Genomic DNA, 22,316 nt, shown 5'->3' with positions numbered 1-22,316 from the left:
GTTGTCATGTTGTTGGGTTGCTGTATTGTTGTTAAAACAACTTCATTAATTACATGTATCTAAAATTATGGAAAAGGGATGAATTATGTTGAAAGAAGGTCAAAATTTCTTTTCATTATAAATCCTTTGCAGTCATAAATCTTTACTTTAAAGTACAAATAAGTTAAATGAGATGTGATAATAAAATCAGGTAGTCCATTAAAACCTCTTTTTTGTTGATATAAGTTATTTCTGTTGTTGGGTTGCTGTCTCATGTATATATACCCGGTATACCCCAGATATCATATCATTTTATAGAATTCTCTATTTTCTTGATAATTGACAACAGCAATGGTGGATCATATAACATTAAGTTCACAGTGACCTACATTTCATACGGTTATACTTTGATCATTCAAGTTCATTTTTTATTAAAAGTTAGGATCTTTCTTTCAGATGTATAATTTCCTTAGTTTTGACAATATTGTAATTCTATATATATAAATAAGTAAAAAATTACTACATATAGATGAAAAAATATTAAATATTTTGGACACAAGGAATTTGTGAATATATACATAACACAATTTATTGTCTTACTTTGAAAAAACTGAAGACATCTTCTTTCTTCACAGTTTTCAAAAATTCAACTTCCACAGTTTCTGAAAATAATCATTATTTTTACATGAATGATATTTGATATATTTTAAATGCTTACTTAAATAATCTGTTGACACAAAGATATCTAAGACTTTTGTAAATTTGATAATAAAATACAAATGTTGAAGTATAAATGGCAATATTTAAAAATGTACACTATGCAGATATTCAAAATTAATGTACCATGACTGAAGGTTCAGTGTTGAATAATCTCCATGGAAATGAGAAATGACAATGCGTATAAAACTGCATACCAAATATTACTGACTGAACATTAGTTGTTCACATTTAACTTATATAAATACAAACAATAAGTTTAACATTATTCAAAGTCAATAATCCATCTCCCTATAGAAATGAGATGTGCTAATGCTAATACATCTGCATATAAAACTTCATTGACCTACCACTAATACTTCCTCTTAAAAAAAATATTCAAAGTTAATAGACCATGATCGAGGGGACAGGACCAAATAATCTCCATGGAAATGGAATGTTCAAATGCTTAAACCTCTCCATACTTAACCTAGTTGACACACTAATTATGGTTCCCCTTACATTGACATAATCACAACCTTGTACTGAAAACTAAGCAAAAGTTTTAAAGTCAATAGACCGTGTCTGAAGGGAGTGTTGCCAAATAATCAGCATGAAAATCAAATATCATTGACCTCTACTGGATCCCCATAAACTGACCTAATCTAAAACCAATACATTGTTGACCCTTGTCACTTACATCAAAAATAGCACGCCTTAGTCTCACTTTTTAAACTCAGTCTACCATGAGAATAGGTAAATGTGTGATTTTCAAAGGGAGATGTTCCGTTTCCTGCCCTCTCGAAAAATTACAAACAGAAATGTCAAAGTCTGTGAATTTTATCAGCTGTTATCAAGAACATACAGATTTACTAACTGACATAAGCAGAAAGGATGAGTCTGTGTTTTGATGTTGCAAACCTCTCAAATTCACTAAATTGAAAATCTAAACAGTAGGAGAAATACTTCATGCCACATTACCACTGATGCCCTGCAGATTAAGGAAGTGTGAAGTTGACGTAAGATGACAAAAATAATCTCATGTTGTATGAATATATGTATCCACTGTCAGTCAAAACAATGATAAAGAGTTAAAGCTTAATGTTATCTATGCTGAATTTCAATTTGAATTCATCTTAACATTGTGACATGATTCCAAATCGTCCTGTTTAAACCGACACATTTTCATGGTCCCAAAATATGCCTTTCATTGCAGAAAAAACCTGAGTATTCAAACACCCTGCTTATTTCAATTTTTTTTTCTAGTCCCCTAGTGTGTCAGATAATACAGGTAACACTGTATATGCAAATGGTTGCTTTTATTTCTTGTTAGTTTTTATTCTTACCTCTGTCAAAATTATACTGTTGAGATAATATTTCTGACCAGTATCTAGAATTTTGTCCTGATATCTTTTTAGGTTTCTCCATACGTTTGGACACAAGAGCCTTCAAATGTTTCTGGAATGCTTCATCTGTCATTTCTTTGATGTAGTCCTGTGTGGAAATCAAAGGTTTGAAATTAAATGAAGGCTTTTGAAAAAAAAATGTATCAGTGGTAGGTCCAGGGGTTGGGGGTTACGGTGGTTGGACCCTCTTTTTTGGGCGATAAATGCATTTGAATTGCAACATTTGGTTGGAACCCCCCTTTATCCTGGGTTGGGAACCCTCCTTTGAAAAAGACTTGATCCATCTCTGTGTAAGATGCATATTAATTTGGATAAAAGAGAGATGTCATATCTTAACTCAAAATAAAAGTTATATGAAAGAAGACATATATTACACAAGTATGTTTGGTTTCATTCCTTATGTTATAATGCCCAATCAAACACATAGTATTGTTTGATGTCATAGTTGTATAAATAATAACTTTTTGATCAAATAATCAAATATATCCATGAAAACGATGTGGTAAATGATCAAATTCTAAGTCTTTAAAAGTTTTAATGTCAGCTTTTAAGATAAAATTTGTTTAATATCCCCAATAACTGAATCTTGTACCACCTTATAAAGTTGTTAAAAAATAAGTTCCAATCAGTCTAAAACACGACGTAGGGCCAATTGCTCTGGTGTGCATAAATATGTCACATAAAGCAAAGCAATCTTAACAATATTGATTTCAAATATAAAATCAGCTTTAAAATAAATACAAATTAAAGTTTATTCTGTGTGTACCAATTTCCATGGATTCAAGAAAAATTATATTTTAGTAGGTACTTATGAATAAAAGATTTCAAAAACTCTACATGCAAATTAATAAGGAAATGTTTATTTAATTAAACATTTGAATTCAAAGTTCAAGTTCAAGTTTATCCTTCAACTCCACAAAACTGTGAACCTTTCAAAAATAATGAATCTGCAGTATAAATTAGTTACTGTGAAAATGTAAAAGATGTTTTTTAGTATCAATACCCAGTGTTTAATTTGTGACTTACATCCATACTATTTAGGAATGCTTCTACTCTTTTCTCTACATACTCAGGAGATCTATCAGACTGTATAATAACCCTCAGTCCTTGTACACCATTAGATCTTCTCACTCCACTGAATACTATATAACCTGGAAATAAGGGATAAAAAATCAATGCATGTATCAAGAAACCATACTCAATGGTTTTTAGTGAAACATGATTCATAACAAAACTTTTATTCGACAGCAATATATATACATGTATATACTATTCAAGCTTTGCATAATAATGAATAATCATATCATAAATATGAAGGTAAATCCAGAAAAAGCTATGGATAAACAAATAAAATGAAATTTCTTTTACTTTTGCAAATTTTTACACTTTTCTAAGTACAATGGATTTATCATTATTCATTGGATACCAATTTTAGTGGATTTCCACTTATAAATCAAATTTACAGGAAAGTATGAATTTTCTAAAGGCTTATATGTATATTTTAGGCAAAACAACAAAATCAAAAAATTAATAAAAATGCAATTTTTCTTGAATCCACTAAAATGAGTACTTACGAAAAATAATTGAATACCTAGTAAATCATAAGCAATGCTCTTTCATAATCTGCAAAAATATTTCAATAAATATTCTAAACCGGATTTGTTACCGAAAATATGCGAAATAGTTTTATTTTCTTTTTTAAAGTTTTTAGCCAACGTTTAGATGTAGACAGATTACTTTCAAAGTTAGGTATAGAAGCAAGATTCTTAAACCAAGATAAATATTGCCAGCAAGAAGTTCAGCTTGGTCTATAACCTAACCAGTTGCTTCGCAAGGTGCAGCATTATACGACCGCAGATGTAGAACCCTGAACAGATGGGACAAGTATGGACACAACTTTAAGTTTGATACAGCTATAAATGTGGATTGTGATTAAATAGTTGACACAACATAGGTTTTGTCACATTATGAATTTGGTTTAAGAAATGAACATTAGAATTTAAAATTTTAAATTGGATATTAAACTAAAATTATAAAAATAGAAAATGACATCATAGTCATGTCTGGCAAATTTCGGTGTGGTCACGTTTCTCCAACAATTGGTAATTAGACTAAAACAACACTAGGGATTATGGGGTCCTCTTAAGGACTGGATCTTGATATCTACCTGTAATTCACCTGTTCTTGACCAAAATATTGTTAAAAAGGTATATATTTTTTAAAGAAATATATATTTTTTAATAGTCTCCCAAAATTGTAAAAGTCCATATAGTCTAACACAGTGATGTATTTTTTTAATTTTATATGTGCATGGTATGATAGACAATGAGACAACTTTCTACAAGAGACCAAATGAAACAGAAGTTAACAATTATACATAAAAAAGAAGATGTGGTATGATTGCCAATGAGACAACTATTCACAAGAGACCAAATGACACAGACATTAACAAATATAGATCACCGTACGGCCTTTAACGATGAGCAAAGTCATACCGCATAGTCAGCTTTAAAAGGACCCGAGAAAACAAATGTTTAACAATTCAAACGAGAAATATAACGGCCTATTTTATGTACAATATAATGAACGAAAAACGAATATATTACACAGCAACGACAACCACCGAATTACAGGCTCCAACACTCCCCCTTATCTTGAGACTTTGGTGCAACAGAACAATAAAAGAACTGTACAAAAACATACATAAACAAGCAACAAATAATCTAAGACTAAATTATCAATCACTACACATCCAGTATCCGTTACCGTACGGCTGGAAGCAATTTTTTGCTTTTTTTCATAATTTTGTTCTCTATTTTTCATAATAATGTATTATAGATTACAATGTTGCGATCTTGAATAAAAATTAACATTTTATATTTTGAGAGCTATTAAGAATTTATATATCTTGAGTCATTAATCTTATATAAAAGTACAAAACGCAGCTTATTATCACCTATACAGTTTATTCAAAATTCTTAGTCAACTTGCATTAATTGTCCAAAGCTTAAGTAACAAATCGAAAATACTAGTAGTGCACAATATTCACCAAGCCTGTTCCCACAGTTCAACACTATATAGATCATGACGCGACGTGATGTACCCAATTTGTATCAGCTCCGTTTTCGAGGAAAAAGTCACGGAACAGATATACGACTGACTATTTCATCTGCCAAGACAGCATACCACGAAAACTGGCTTTGGCTCTAGTGATATACAGACAGAACGACTAGGTAGATATATGGTTCTTCGCACTAGAAGACAATCGCTTTGTGTGACTTTTTACATAAATAAAACTTGGCTGTTTTGCATCGGTTTAGATTTTAACATCTACATGTAACAGAAATACAAAAATATTTCAAGTAATGGAATAAATAACTAAAATGAGGTACAGTCAGTGAACATATTACTTTCAATAAAAAAAATCTTTTAAAAAAATAATTTCGAGATTATTTCTTCATAATTTTTTATGAAATTTTCAGTTTGATTAGAATTTCCCTTGGTTATTTAAGGATTTTTTTGTTGAATAACCTTTTTAATTTTGTAAATCAAATACGGCGGATGAAAATAATTACGTAACCGTTTCTGGTTATACTCGACCAAAAATATATGGTTTGTTAATGTTTTGATATAAATATTTTTTAACAATATCCCCTTTTTCACAATATTTGAGTTAAGACCTGATATAGGTGAATTACAGGTAATTATCCATACATCAAATATAGATGACCTATGGCATATAGTATTAGATAAAAAGACCAAAACTCAAAAACTTAACTTTGACCACTGAACCATGAAAATGAGGTCAAGGTCACATGACATCTGCCCACTAGATAGGTACACCTTACAATCATTCCATACAACAAATATAGTAGACCTATTGCATATAGTATGAGAAAAACAGACCAAAACACAAAAATTTAACTTTAACCACTGAACAATGAAAATGAGGTCAAGGTCAGATGACACCTGCCAGTTGGACATGTACACCTTACAGTCCTTCCATACACCGAATATACTAGCCCTATTGCTTGTAGTATCTGGGATATGGACTTGACCACCAAAACTTAACCTTGTTCACTGATCCATGAAATGAGGTCGAGGTCAAGTGAAAACTGTCTGACAGACATGAGGACCTTTCAAGGTATGCACATATCAAATATAGTTATCCTATTACTTATAATAAGAGAGAATTCAACATTACAAAAAATCTGAACTTTTTTTTCAAGTGGTCACTGAACCATGAAAATGAGGTCAAGGACATTGGACATGTGATTGACGGAAACTTCGTAACATGAGGCATCTATATACAAAGTATGAAGCATCCAGGTCTTCCACCTTCTAAAATATAACGCTTTTAAGAAGTTAGCTAACACCGCCACCGCCGCCGCCGGATCACTATCCCTATGTCGAGCTTTCTGCAACAAAAGCTGCAGGTTCGACAAAATATTGACCACCACCCCCCCCCCCCCAATTTTTTTTTCACATCCCCCTTTCCCTTAATCCAAAACTGATCTCAATTCAAATTTCTAATGAAGTTTGCAACAATAACTGCTCATTTAAATAGATCATACAATATTAAAATGTAATAAAAAGTACTTGTAATCACTGAATGGTAAAGATTCTTTTAATTTATCAGTTGGTAGTAAATATGAAAATACATTGTATATTGTATAAAAACATGATTAAAGTTAATTCAACTACTATTCTATACAAAGAAAGATAACTGCAATTGAAAATTAATTGCTATTGCACAATATTGTGCAATTAGATATTTCTTGCTATTGTGCAATACTGTGCAATTGAAAATTTCTTGCTATTACACAATACTTTTAAAATATGATAATTTTGAATCATGATTTGGACCAACTTGAAAACTGGGCACATAATCAACAAGAGTGCACACGCTGAAATGTCTCGCCTTCTATACTAATCATTGATATTATGTTGATAGTCCTAAGTATAAAGCTTAGTTTTATTACAACTGTCTCATAAACTTAACATTAACCAAGATAATTACTAAACAAAGACCAATGAACCTTGAAAATGAGGTCAAGGTCAGATGAACCATGCCAGGCAGACATGTACAGCTAACAATGCTTCTATACAAAATATATAGTTGACCCATTACTTATAGTTTAAGAAAAATAGACCAAAACACAAAAACTTAACACTGTGCAATGAACCGTGAAAATAAGGTCACTGTCAAATAAAACCTGCGCGACTGACATAAAGATCATAAAATGTTTCCATACACCAAATATAGTTGACCTATGGCATACAGTATTAGATAAAAAGCCAAAACTCAAAAACTTAACTTTGACCACTGAACCATGAAAATGAGGTCAAGGTCACATGACATCTGCCCGCTAGACTGTACACCTTACAATCATTCCATACAACAAATATAGTAGACCTATTGCATATAGTATGAGAAAAACAGACCAAAACACAAAAATTTAACTATAACCACTGAACCATGAAAATGAGGTCAAGGTCAGATGACACCTGCCAGTTGGACATGTACACCTTACAGTCCTTCCATACACTGAATATACTAGCCCTATTGCTTATAGTATCTGAGATATGGACTTGACCACCAAAACTTAACCTTGATCACTGATCCATGAAATGAGGTCGAGGTCAAGTGAAAACTGTCTGACAGACATGAGGACCTTGCAAGGTACGCACATATGAAATATAGTTATCCTATTACTTATAATAAGAGAGAATTCAACATTACAAAAAATCTGAACTTTTTTTTTCAAGTGGTCACTGAACCATGAAAATGAGGTCAAGGACATTGGACATGTGACTGATGGAAACTTCGTAACATGAAGCATCTATATACAAAGTATGAAGCATCCAGGTCTTCCACCTTCTGAAATATAAAGCTTTTAAGAAGTGAGCTAACACCGCCGCCGCCGCTGCCGCCGCCGCCGTAGCCGCCGCCGGATCACTATCCCTATGTCGAGCTTTCTGCAACAAAAGTTGCAGGCTCGACAAAAATCAAAGTACATGTTTAGATAAAGCATATCAAAGAAGCCCAAGAATTTAATTTTTGTTAAAATCAAACTTAGTTTAATTTTGGACCCTTTGGACCTTAATGTAGACCAATTTGAAAACTGGACCAAAAATTAAGAATCTACATACACAGTTAGATTTGGCATATCAAAGAACCCCATTTATTCAATTTTTGATGAAATCAAACAAAGTTTAATTTTGGACCCCGATTTGGACCAACTTGAAAACTGGGCCAATAATTAAAAATCTAAGTACATTTTTAGATTCAGCATATCAAAGAACCCCAAGGATTCAATTTTTGTCAAAATCAAACAAAGTTTAATTTTGGACCCTTTGGGCCCCAAATTCCTAAACTGTTGGGACCAAAACTGCCAAAAACAATACCAACCTTCCCTTTATGGTCATAAACCTTGTGTTTAAATTTCATAGATTTCTATTCACTTATACTAAAGTTATAATGGCGAAACCAAGAAAAATGCTTATTTGGGCCCCTTTTTGGCCCCTTTTTCCTAAACTGTTGGGATCTCAACTCCCCAAATCAAAACCAACCTTCCTTTTGTGGTCATAAACCTTGTGTTTAAATTTCATTGATTTCTATTTACTTAAACTAAAGTTATTGTTCAAAAACCAAGAATATTGCTTATTTGGGCCCTTTTTTGGCCCCTAATTCCTAAACTGTTAGAACCAAAACTCCCAAAACAATCCCAACCTTCCTTTTGTGGTCATAAACCTTGTGTCAAAATTTCATAGATTTCTATTTACTTAAACTTAAGTTATTGTGCGAAAACCAAGAAAATGCTTATTTGGGCCCTTTTTGGCCCCTAATTCCTAAAATGTTGGGATCAAAACTCCCAAAATCAATCCCAACCTTCCTTATGTGCTCATAAACCTTGTTTTAAAATTTCATAGATTTCTATTCACTTTTACTAACGTTAGAGTGCGAAAACTAAAAGTATTCGGACGACGACGATGACGACGCCAACGTGATAGCAATATACGACGAAAAATTAAAATTTTTGCGGTCGTATAAAAACAAAGGTATTCTTTTGTTATGGTGATATCAAAACATGGTTTTGTTATGTCAGGACAAATATTCTTTTTGTCATTAGCTGGTATAATTAAGACAGTAAATATATATTACCTTTTTAATGTTTGTCATGTATGGAGTTTTAGACACAATATATCAGGATTGATCAATTAAATAAACTAACCTAACCATCTTTAGTTAATTGGCTTTCAAAACATGACTTTGCTTTTATCTGGATTAATAATTTTTATGGGTTTAGTGTTGAAGAGAACATTTCAACCCAGCTGATTTTTTTTTATTATCATTAGCTATCAAAGACAGATTTTACTATAATCAAAACCAACCTGTTAGTATTTTACAAGAAACCAACCTAACTGTTCTTTTGTTCTCAGGATATCAAAGCAAGGTTCAGCTATACGTAGGACAAAGACGTGTGACTGTTACAAAAACTATACTAACTTACTGTTCTTTTGTTCTGAGGATATCAAAACAAGGTTCTTCTGCTATACTTTATACAAAGATTTGTGACTGTTACAAAAACTGTACTAACCTAACTGTTCTTTTGTTCTGAGGATATCAAAACAAGGTTCTGCTATAATCTGTACAAACATTTCCAGTAACATGTTAGGCTGTGTCTGCTGTAATCCACATTGATAGTATACCTCTATACTCGAACTTTTGTGGACATGATTCTTCTCATGATAAACAAATGATGAACCTGAATAAAACACAAAAGTAAATAAATTTGTGACATAGTTATCTCTCTTATAAAGCAAAAAAATGTAAAAAAAATAATATGAATTATAAATAATAATACCCTGTTGTTTTTCATGATTGGTAACTTTAATTGAAATATATTTCATATCATCTTAATAAAGTGTGAAGACAATTTAAATCAAGAGTATACAACATTTTTTAGCTCACCTGGCCTGAAGGGCCAAGTGAGCTTTTCTCATCACTTGGCGTCCGGCGTCCAGCGTCGTCCGTCGTCGTTAACTTTTACAAAAATCTTCTCCTCTGAAACTGCTGGGCCAAATTTACCAAAACATTGCCAAAATCATTATTAGGGTATCTAGTTAAAAAATTGTGTCCAGTGACCCGGCCAACCAACCAAGATGGCCGCCATGGCTAAAAATAGAACATAGAGGTAAAATGGAGTTTTTGGCTTATAACTCAAAAACCAAAGCATTTAGAGCAAATCTGACATGGGTTGAATTGTTTATCAGGTCAAGATCTAACTGCCCTGAAATTTTCAGTGAATCGGACAACCCGTTGTTAGGTTGCTGCCCCTGAATTGGTAATTTAAATGAAATTTTTGCTCTTTTTGGTTATTATCTTGAATATTATTATAGATAGAGATAAACTGTAAATAGAAAAAATGTTCAGCAAAGTAAGATTTACAAATAAGTCAACAGATCCAAAATGGTCAGTTGACCCCTTTAGGAGTTATTGCCCTTTATAGTCAATTTTTAACCATTTTTCGTAAATCTTAGTTATTTTTTACAAAAATCTTCTCCTCTGAAACTACTGGGCCAAATTTAACCAAATATGGCCAAAATCATAATTAGGGTATCTAGTTAAAAAATTGTGTCCGGTGACCCAGCCAACCAACCAAGATGGGTGCCATGGCTAAAAATAGAACATAGGGGTAAAATGCAGTTTTTGGCTTATAACTCAAAAACCAAAGCAATTAGAGCAAATCTGACAGGGGTAAAATTGTTTTATTAGGTCAAGATCTAACTGCCCTGAAATTGTCAGATGAATCGGACAACCCGTTGTTAGGTTGCTGCCCCTGAATTGGTAATTTTAAGGAAATTTTTGCTATTTTTGGTTATTTTCTTGAATATTATTATAGATAGAGATAACCTTTAAACAGCAATAATGTTCAGAAAAGTAAGATTTACAAATAAGTCAAAATGACTGAAATGGTCAATTGACCCCCTAATGATTTATTGTCCTTTATAGCCAATTTTTAACAAATTTTATAAAATTGGTTAATTTTTACTAACATTTTCCACTGAAACTAATGGGCCAAGTTTATTATAGATAGAGATAACTAAGCAGCAAGAATGTTCAGTAAAGTAAGACGTACAAACACATCACCATCACCAAAACACAATTTTGTCATGAATCCATCTGCTTCCTTCGTTTAAATAATATTCACATAGACCAAGGTGAGCGACACAGGCTCTTTAGAGCCTCTAGTTTTTTTAAACACAACTTTCATTTTATTCTTTTTTTTCCAGATCAGATTTAGTTTAAACCTATCAACATAAACACAATATTTAAGCACTTATTGGTCATTATCTTGTAAATGTCCAACACTTTGGCTTATTTTTTTGTTGATTGCTATTTCATGTGCATCAAAATAAAGTGAACAAGACAAATTAGTATCTTGACTATTTAATTTATTGAAACCCCAAGCTTAAGATAGGAAGGAGTACATAAATATGAGCACTTTTGCCCCTTTAATCAGAACTCACCATCAGGCAGTTGTAACTCTCTAAGTCTTTTTGTCTGACTAGGTAATAATGGCTTGGTATTACATTTTGTTGTTAGTATAGATTCCACTGTTTCAACAATATCCAAGGCTATCTGTAAAATAAAATATCTCTGTTTACTAAGAAACTTTTGTCAGGACATTTGATAACTATCTTTGACTACTGGTACTTATTCTTAATACATTACTTAATACTAATGTATATTGTTTCAAGTTTTTTATTCACTTCTAACCTTCTGTACTCCAAGGGGCCTTTGCGATTCATTTACAGCAAGTACAGCTAGTATATTTTCCTATACTGTTTAAAAGAGGGATGAAAGATACAAGAGGGATAGTCAAACTCAAAGATTGAAAATAAACTGACAACGCCATGGCTAAAAATAAAAAGACAAATAATAGTACAGAAGACACAACATAGAAAACTAAAGACTAAGCAACCCCACCAAAAGCAAGGGGTGATCTCAGGTGCTCCAGAAGGGTAAGCAGATCCTGCTCCACATGTGGAACCCGTTGTGTTGCTTATGTTATTACAAATCTGGTAAAATAGTCTTATTCGGTAGATCACATTCATGAAAAAGGAACAGTATTGTAGTTACGACATAAGGAACATTTCCTATATCATCTGTGAAACGGTTATTCCATAACGGTCAACCAACTTTTTTTTGAAAAACATGTCCTCCAAACGTAACAAATATGTTGTCAATCAAGAAATCAAGCATCTTGATAATGTCAGTTTCAGAGAATTTTTTGTTTGAAACGGAGTGATCCTTTACAAAGTAAGATTTATCCCTCCCCAAGACAAGATACTTGTATCTACATTCACCATTCTTTTTAGTGAAACAAAGTAATACCAACTCTTTTTTTCAAATTGTCTTTTAGTAAGGAATGGGGAATATTTGTGTATAGTGTAGAAAAGTCAAATGTTTTAAATCTATGGCAAGATGAGAGAGTCTTAGATTGTATGTTCTCTAAAAGATGTTTGGTATTTTTTAGTATCCACATCTGATTCACGCCACCCATAGAATAAGCACTTTCACAATAACTTTGGAGCTCGGCTTTGATTGCTGATAAAATAGATGTTTATAATTTAGAAAGAGGTTTAGTGAAGCACTTGGAAGACCCAGCAATATATCGTTGTTTGTAAGGACACTTATGTAGTTTAGGTATCAAATACAGTGATGGAAAATCCAGTTAAGTTTAGACAAAAAAAAAATCTGGAAAGTAATAAACATCACTGTCTATTACAAGGTACAAAAAAATATATTGAAGATTTTGCAATATGATATAAAATATTTAGTTTGATAAAAACTAATACAACCAACCTGCTTGGTAACATTTCCATATATCAGTCCTTCTATATATAATTTGGATAATAACTGAGGTATAAAAGCATCTAGCTTCTCTACAGTCATCTCTGGAAAACAAACATGACAACATAATGTTATTATCATCATTATGGTATTGTTTTATCTTTTAGGTCAAATCACGAGTGACTGACATTTCCAACATACCGGTAGATGTTACATGCAAGATAATAACATGTTAATGTGATAGTGCTTTGCTTTAAACTAATATGCAGAGTTGAATTATGAATCTACAGACTCACAAAAAAAGATACAGCCAGGGGGGAAATTATTGTAACTCTGAGAAGATCTATTTTTGCAGATATTTGCATTATAGTAACCTAGGAAGTCATTTCCATTCACCTAAATATCTATTTTATCCATTCATTTAAATGTAAAACAATTTTTTACATATACACAAAAACTTATTCCATTCCTCTCTATTGATTATCAATCACAATCAAGAACAAAAATGCCTTTGTTCTAAAGCTTTACTAAGAATTTTTATTAGCAAAGAATCAAATGAGATTCAAATTGTGATTCAGCACTAAGTAATGGTGATGGTACAATTGGAAAAAGGTGGAATCATTTCCATCATTCACACAATCAGCTGACAATCTTTACACACTAAAAACCTACATCCAAAATTATGGATGTGCTTACCATCAACACATTGAAGCAATTCATCTTTCGTCCACATAAATTCTGACATCAGTACAGATGTGTAGTATATAGCATGTTGATGGGGCTGTTCTGCACTGAAGTTCTTAAGACTTCTGGTATACTGGAGAAATAATAAAAATATCACTGTTTATGCTATTCATAATTTTGATGTTGATAATTCATTTATGCTTCTTTGCTTTTTTTTCATTACTTGAGGTTTTCTAATTACTTAGAGTTATTCCCCATTAACAAATCAAAAATTTAGATCAACAGAGTAGACGAAAAATTACAAAGAAAACATTAAATGTTTACCTTAGGTTTTAGATTTTCTTCCTTACATGTAAATGAAAATTGAGATAATCTTAAAAAAGTCACAAATGTAAAAGCACAAATTGTAATGAAATTGCTTTACAGTTAAAATAATAAAGCATGCAAATCAAGAGTTTAAATGCCTTGCTTGCCAACTTTGTTTAAAAGTTACGCAAACCAAATTTGTATTTGGTCTTAGTTATATGGGAATAAGTTTTGTGTATCAGTCTCATATAGTTGGTTGAGGCTAACTCAAGTTAGAGAACAAAAACCAATAATTCACCAACTTTTCCATTTGTGAACAGGCAGTGAAAGTGACACCACCAAAATTCAAACTTGATCTGTATTTTGTGATAATTAGTATTGTGTATAACTTTCATAACATTTGGTAGAGACAAACTAAAGTTACAGAACAGGAACAAAAAATTTAGCATTTTGTATGTTCATAAAGGGGCATAAATAAAGAACCGTTAAAGTTATGACACCCTATTTTGAACTTGATCTGTTTAATCTAAAAATAATCATTGTCTAAGTCTTTTTCAACTGATTTTAATAGTTTGTTCTTATATTGTACTTTTAAACCACTTTCCCAGGTTAGAGGAGGGTTGGAATCCAACTAACATGTTTGATACTGCCATATTCTGTATGTATGTGTCTGTACCAACTCAGGTGCCTGCAATTCTGTGGTTGGCTTTTGCTGATGTGTTACATATTTGTTTTTCATTCACTTTTTTTAACATAATTAAGGCCGTTAGTTTTCTCTTTCTAATTGTTTATAAATTTATTATTTCTGGGCAATTTATAGCTGACTATGCAATATAAGATTTGCTCATTGTTGAAAGCTGTACAGTGTCCTATAGTTGTTAATTTCTGTGTCATTTTGTCTCTTATGGAGAGTTGTCTCAATGGCAATTATACTACCTCTTCTTTTCTATATTGTGTATAAGTTTCATAAGATTTGGTTGAGGCAAACTAAAGTTGGAGATCAGAAACGAAATATTCAACAATTTTTCAATTCCTAAACGGGCATAACTCAAGAATGAACAGTCAATGTGATGCCACCCAATTTCAAACTGGACCTGTGTTTTGTGGTAAAAAGCATTGTGAATAAGTTTCATATCATTTGGTTGAGGCAAACTTAAGTTAAGAGAATGGAAACCAACTTTCAAATGTAAGGACATAGGTACAAGGGAAAAACTTAATGCCCACACCCGTACGGTGGGGGCATAAAAATTCACTGTAAGGCAAATTTTGTTCTTGACAATTTTAAGCAAAACATTATATTTTTTTTCCAGTCAAAAAAGGATGCCTTCTATGACTCTGAATCTGCCACTATAAATACTTCTGTATCTTTTGTAATTCTTGAGCTGAGTGTGCTAAAAAACCTTCTTTTTTTTAGAATTTTTTGGAATATTTTAGGACCAGACTGTTTACTTTAATGTATGATAAGATAAGAATATTTTTTTCTAACTTAAATAGGACTAGAATAATAATTGCAAAAATCTGATATGCCCCTCAAACTCAAATGGTTGTTCCAAATTATGGACAATGTCAATATAATATAATTAGGGACCAGAAAGTATAAGTCCGCATGTAACTTTCTATTTTTTTTAAGATAGCATTAATTACATATTCATCATATACCAACCATTTCTTTATAAATTTCAAATCTTTTTGGATCCACTTTGAAAGTTGTCATTTTCTCCAAAATCTTTGCCAATAAAACTTTCTGTTTCTGATTATATCCTCCAATAGCAAACTGGAAAGAAAAGAGAAAACATAAGTTGTTAATTATCACCGAGTTATATTTAAGTTCATAACAGAGACAAGAGTTAAACCATTACTTTTAGTACAGTTACAGTCTTTTATTTTTAGGTTGATGCAACTGGATATGTCAACCTGAAATACATGGATATAATGGTCAAGATACTTCTTTAGTTGTTTTTCCTCATAGATATTAAAATATAAGCTGTGCATTAGTATGCAAGAATACTTCTATATTTACAACATGAGAATGTGTCCATGGAACACAATTGATTCCCCTGATTGAGAATAGAAACTTGTAGACATGAATGAAATTTAAATGAGTCTCTGTCTAATACTATTTTCTTTCCTTTACAGTTCAATATATTGGTTTCAAATATCACGTTATGATATATGATTTTAAGGTGGTACCCAACACTTTTACTAAAATTAATTTGGCTCGTTTAATTTTCATAAAATTTTGACAAAGTATTTACTTTGACCCTTTGACAAAAATATAAAATTTCAAAAAAATTGAACCAACCGTTTTATCAGAAAAAATACACTGGTTATATAGCAGTTTGACAAACACTTATTTTGATCATTGAGAAGCTTAATATTCCCTTGAAACACAACGTAATTAAAACGTTTAGAAGATTTTACACAGTTATCTCCCTGTAGTGTTAGGTACCACCTTAAAAGAATATATAATTATCTGATAAAGAATTCTTTAGAGAAGAATAGTTCTATTATCAAGAAGAACTTTAAAATGTTTACATTAGTGTAATGTAACTTGATCTAGATAAGATACCGTATTATAATATACATTTAAATCTTTATATTTTATATACCTGGTTAGGTTTATTTGATAGTCACCTGGATACAAACCAGGAAGTAGAATAGCTTTAATAATGGCGTTTTCTAAATCAGTAGTTGGAGGACAGATGTCTATAAACTGTAATTTATGTGAAACTGAGAAGAATATCAAATGGAAATGTTTGACCTGTGGTGTTCTAATGTGCAGTAAATGTAAAGACAAAATACATCTAATGATTGGTAAAGATCATAAGGTGGTAGACATCAAGAATGTGGGGCTGCCTGTCGAGGAATTGGATTTTACAAACATTAAATGCCAAGATCACTCAGGACAATCTTCTTGCCTTTTTTGTACAAATTGTGACAAACTTGTTTGCCCTACTTGCATTGCTAAGGTTCACAAGAAACATGATTTAACAGAAATTAGTGATGCATATAACTTAAAGAAAGAAAGACTAAAGAAGAGACAGAGCAAATTGCAAAAGGAAAAAAACAAAATAACTGCAACAAAGGATCAAGCTAATATGATTTATGATGCTGAAAATTCAAATTATGCCAAAGTAAGAACAGATATTCTTAACCATGAGAAAGTTTTGAAACAAGCAGTTGAAAAGCATATCGCAAAACTAAGAAATGAGTTAGACCAGAACCACAAAGCCTGTACCAAAGCAAATGAAGAAAGTATCAAGGCCATTTCAAAAAGTGAAAGACAAATAGAGGAAAAGTTTAATGATGTTCAGGATTTCATTAATACCACTGACATTACTAAATTTTTCAAAGAAGTTTGCCAAATGGAGAGATCAATAGAAGTAGCTATTCCTAAACCTGAAATATCATGTAGAAAAACACTTCAATTTATTCCTGAAGAGATAACACAGTCTAACATTGGAGTTCTACAAAGTATAGACATACCATTACCTGAAGTAAATGTTTCTCTTAATGTTGTTAATCAATATCAGACTAATCTTTCTGTGGTTACCTATTTATCTCTATGTCCTGATGATTCACTGTGGATAACTTGTCCCATTGATAAAGTGGTACAGATATTAAAACCTGAAGGAACCAAACTGAAGACAATATCAACCTTCAACATGGTCTATGGTATAGCAGTAACTGCATCTGATGATCTACTTGTGTCAACAGGGGAATCCAGACTACAAATGATCAGAAGTACCACTGGTAAAGTAACAGACAGTTTGTATGACGTTGGTCCTCTCCTTCCTAGAGCAGTTCATATCACCAGTGGAGGTCGGGTCATAGTAGGAGGTGTTAATAAAGAAGGAAGAGGAGCAGTGTTTGTAATGAATAAGAATGGAGACCATGAAGCTGTGTATGAACATGACAAACATAATCAACCTATATTTGATTATCCTAAAAGAATTACTACAACCAGTAATGGTAATATACATGTGTCGGACTATCATCCAGGTGAAGGCAGTGGTAAAGTGGTAGTGTTAGGAAAGGCAGGTGATGTGATAAACATTTATAAAGGGGATACAGAAATAAACAAGGAGGAACCATTCAGACCAGAAGGAATAGCGACAACACCAAGAGACAATGTCATTGTAGTTGATCCTTATACTGATACCCTCCACATCCTAAACAACTCTGGACAGCTGATAACATACATAAAGACAACAGACAATGGAATAGCATATCCAAATGCTTTTGCTTTCTCTCAAATGGGACAGCTCTATATAGGATGTTCTACACCTGGAGACAGTACAGCCAAGGACGCCAAGATATATAAAGTGAATATATCAGGGTGCTGATGTAATCCATACACAATATATTACAATTTTATTTATCAGAATGCTTTGCAACAATCAAATGACTTCTAAAAACACAAACTATTTGTTTATCATAAATTTTACTATTTTGCATGTATACTTCAAACCAGTGAAGAGTTGTGTTAAGATAGAAATAACATTTCATGACAATCTTCTTATACCTAGTCCTATGTCAAATTATTTATATGATAATCCGACTTAAAATCATTTAAAATGTGACTATTATGTTATATTCATTATTATTATTTTTAATGTTTTAGGTTAAAATATTTTAGCAGATTTTATGTTTGTTTTCTTATGTCAATTTACATCATCTTTTTCACAGAATGCTTTGTGTATTGTCTTTTACAAACAAAAGCAAAAAAATGATCAAGTGTATACTTTTAATCTTGTAATATATTCCTAAACCACAAAAAAGATAAAAAAAGTTTGACAACTAATATTCTCATAGGACAATACCTGTGAATATTATACTATTAGTATAACACTAGAAGTCCCAGCAGTAACCCATGTTTTTATAACATTAATTAAAATTTCAATGAGGTAGTAGGTACCACTTTTACGGTAACAATAGAATACAAGTTTAGACTTTCAATGAAGGTAATCCATGTATAACTAGTAAACGATACTGTCAGGATATTGTTAACCATAAATTATTCAATTCTTTCATACATACAAAAATTTGGTTTTGAAGTTTAGCTGAATCAGTAGAATTCTGATATAAACAGGATGACCTATCTATTTTTTTTCTGTTATGTTGTACATATTTAGCATGTAAATCTAAATGTAATCAATGTAAACTAGTTGATCTGCGAAATTAATTAATTAAAACTATATATGTATTTTGATTGCTATTATTTAGGTCAATTTACCCATCAGGTAAAAATGTTCATAGATTGTATACTCTAACAAAACCACAAAGACTAATGCCTTTTTAAAATTTGAAAAGTATGAAATCAGATTCAAATATCAACAAATAAATAGTTCTACAAACCATAAGAATTACAATTAATGAATATTGGTATACATCAGACACAGAAATCCGAGTTTGGAATATAAAGAAACAAGAATGTGTCCATAGTAAGCGGATACCCAAATCGCACTATCTTTTTCTATGTTGAGTGGACTATGAATCTGAGGTCTAATCTCTAATTTTTCATTAAAATTAGACAGATAATATCATAGGAAACAAGTGTACTAAGTTTCAAGTTGATTGGACTTCAACTTCATCAAAAACATCCTTGACCAAAAACTTGAGGCGGGACAGATGGACGATCGTAGGTGGGGCATAAATAGTAGATGTATAGGAGGCAAAATTTAAAGACTAAAACCCAACAATCAATTAGTGCCTTTGTGTGTTGTGATTTCATGCTTGCCTTGAGTGTAGAAAGTTGTGGGTTAGAACCAGGGCCACATCAAACCAAAGACATGAAAATTAGAATTTGCTGCTTTCCATTTAGCAAACATAATTAATCCCTTTACCCCCAATCCTGCCTTTAGTTGGATTGCAACCACCTTTCATTGATAATCCGTTTGACCCTAAAAAAAATGCAGCAGCTGAGCTGTATTTACAGCTGGGAGTTCAACATGGCATGAATTCAAGGTTAATAAACTCTTTCCAGATGTGCAGTTATGAAAATATGACAACTTTAGAGCCCTTCTTGAGGTTGCATTAGGTACAATGCATAGGTGGTCCAGGAACAAAAGGAGGTATAAATTGCAAAAAAAACCTGATCCGTTAAAACTAGGTTACTGTTTTGTCAGAAATCTATAAAAAAAAAAAAGACATTTTTGCAGACCTAGCTTGCCAATAATTAATCCCCAGCAAGATAATCATGTCAGATTTACTTCCAGTCAGTATGGATGGTTTGCTGTCACTACAAGATAATAATCAAATGACAAAGAAATGTTCACCTCTCAAGGTAGTATAACTAGAGGCTCTTTAGTGTTGCTCACCTTGGTCTATGTGACTATTAAACAATGGAAGCAGATGGATTCATGACAAAATTGTATTTTGGTGATGGTGATGTGTTTGTGCATCTTACTTATGAACTTGGCCCAGTAGTTTCAGTGGAAAATGTTAGTAAAAATTTACAAATTTTATAAAAATTGTTGAAAATTGACTATAAAGGACAATAACTCCTTAGGGGTCAATTGACCGTTTCGGTCATGTTGACTTTTTTGTAAATCTTTCTTTGCTGAACATTATTGCTGTTTACAGTTTATCTCTATCTATAATAATATTCAAGAAAATAACCAAAAACAGCAAAATTACCAATTCAGGGGCAGCAACCCAACAACGGGTTGTCCAATTCATCTGAAAATTTCGGGGCAGATAGATCTTGACCTGATAAACAATATAATCCCACGTCAGATTTGCTCTAAACGCTTTTGTTTTTGAGTTATAAGCCAAAAACTGCATTTTACCCCTATGTTCTATTTTTAGCCATGGCGGCCATCTTGGTTGGATGGCCGGGTCATCGGACACATTTTTTAAACTAAATACCCCAAAGATGATTGTGGATAAGTTAGGATTAATTTGGCCTTGTAGTTTCAGAGGAGAAGATTTTTGTAAAAGATTACTAAGATTTACGAAAAATGGTTAAAAATTGACTATAAAGGGCAATAACTCCTAAAGGGTCAACTGACCATGTTTATCATGTTGACTTATTTGTAAATCTTACTTTGCTGAACATAATGGCTGTTTACAGTTTATCTCTATCTATAATAATATACAAGATAATAACCAAAAACAGCAAAATTTCCTTAAAATTACAAATTCATGGGCAGCAACCCAACTACAGGTTGTCAGATTCATCTAAAAATTTCAGGGTAGATAGATCTTGACCTGATAAACAATTTTACCAAATGTCAGATTTGCTCTAAATGCTTTGGTTTTTAAGTTATAAGCCAAAAACTGCATTTTACCCCTATGTTCTATTTTTAGCCGTGGCGGCCATCTTGGTTGGTTGGCCGGGTCACCGGACACATTTTTTAAACTAGATACCCCAAAGATAATGGTGGCCAAGTTTGGATAAATTTGGACCAGTAGTTTCAGAGGAGAAGACTTTTGTAAAAGATTACTAAGATTTACGAAAAATGGTTAAAAATTGACTATAAAGAGCAATAACTCCTATATGGGTCAACTGTTCATTTCGGTCATGTTGACTTATTTGTAAATCTTACTTTGCTGAACATTATTGCTGTTTACAGTTTATTTCTATCTATAATAATTTTCAAGATAATAACCAAAAACAGTAAAATTTCCTTAAAATTACCAATTCAGGGGCAGGAACCCAACAACAAGTTATCCGATTCATCTGAAAATTTCAGGGCAGATAGATCTTGACCTGATAAACAATTTTACCCCCATGTCAGATTTGCTCTAAATGCTTTGGTTTTTGAGTTATAAGCCAAAAACTGCATTTTACCCCTATGTTTTATTTTTAGCCATGGCGGCCATTTAGGTTGGTTGGCCGGGTCACCGGACACATTTTGTAAACTAGATACCGCAATGATCATTTAGGCCAAGTTTGGTTTAATTTGGCCCAGTAGTTTCAGAGGAGAAGATTTTTGTAAAAGTTAACGCAGGACGACGACGACGGACGACGGACGACGAACGCCAAGTGAAGGGAAAAGCTCACTTGGCCCTTCGGGCCCGGTGAGCTAGAAATAAAACAAGAGTGCCTACACTGAAATGTCTTGCTGGCTTTACTGATCCAGTGATTTCGTTGATAGTCGGAAACAAAATTGTTTACCACAAGTATAACATTCACTTTAGATGACCATAGAAAATGAGGTCAAGGTCATATAAACCAAGCCAGAAGTACATGTACACATCACAATAATTCCATTCACCAAATACAGTTGACTATTGCTTATAGTATACAAGATACAGACTAAACAGATGAAAACTTTATTTTAAGTTATATGGATTTTATTCACCCTCTATGGATCCGTAGGGGGTCAGTAGTTAACCGTATAACAAATTTATCGCACGCTGTACTTTTTCTGCTGCAT

General features: G+C 32.2%; 1 protein-coding gene and 1 pseudogene across 1 annotated transcript; one reads left to right on the top strand and one right to left on the bottom strand.

Annotated features, from left to right (window-relative positions):
- Positions 1-22,316, bottom strand: part of LOC143073047 (insulin-degrading enzyme-like) — a 97,263-nt pseudogene that overhangs the window by 1,579 nt on the left and 73,368 nt on the right.
- LOC143073036 (uncharacterized) lies at positions 16,560-19,139 on the top strand. Its single transcript, XM_076248267.1, has one exon. The coding sequence runs from the start codon at positions 16,602-16,604 to the stop codon at positions 18,276-18,278; it is 1,677 nt and encodes a 558-aa protein (XP_076104382.1). The 5' UTR covers positions 16,560-16,601; the 3' UTR covers positions 18,279-19,139.

Source organism: Mytilus galloprovincialis, chromosome 4 (genome assembly GCF_965363235.1).
Source record: "Mytilus galloprovincialis chromosome 4, xbMytGall1.hap1.1, whole genome shotgun sequence".
NCBI classification, from domain to species: Eukaryota; Metazoa; Mollusca; class Bivalvia; order Mytilida; family Mytilidae; genus Mytilus; species Mytilus galloprovincialis.
The sequence above is the reverse complement of the archived record's forward strand: the minus strand, read 5'-3'. Positions and strand labels throughout refer to the sequence as shown.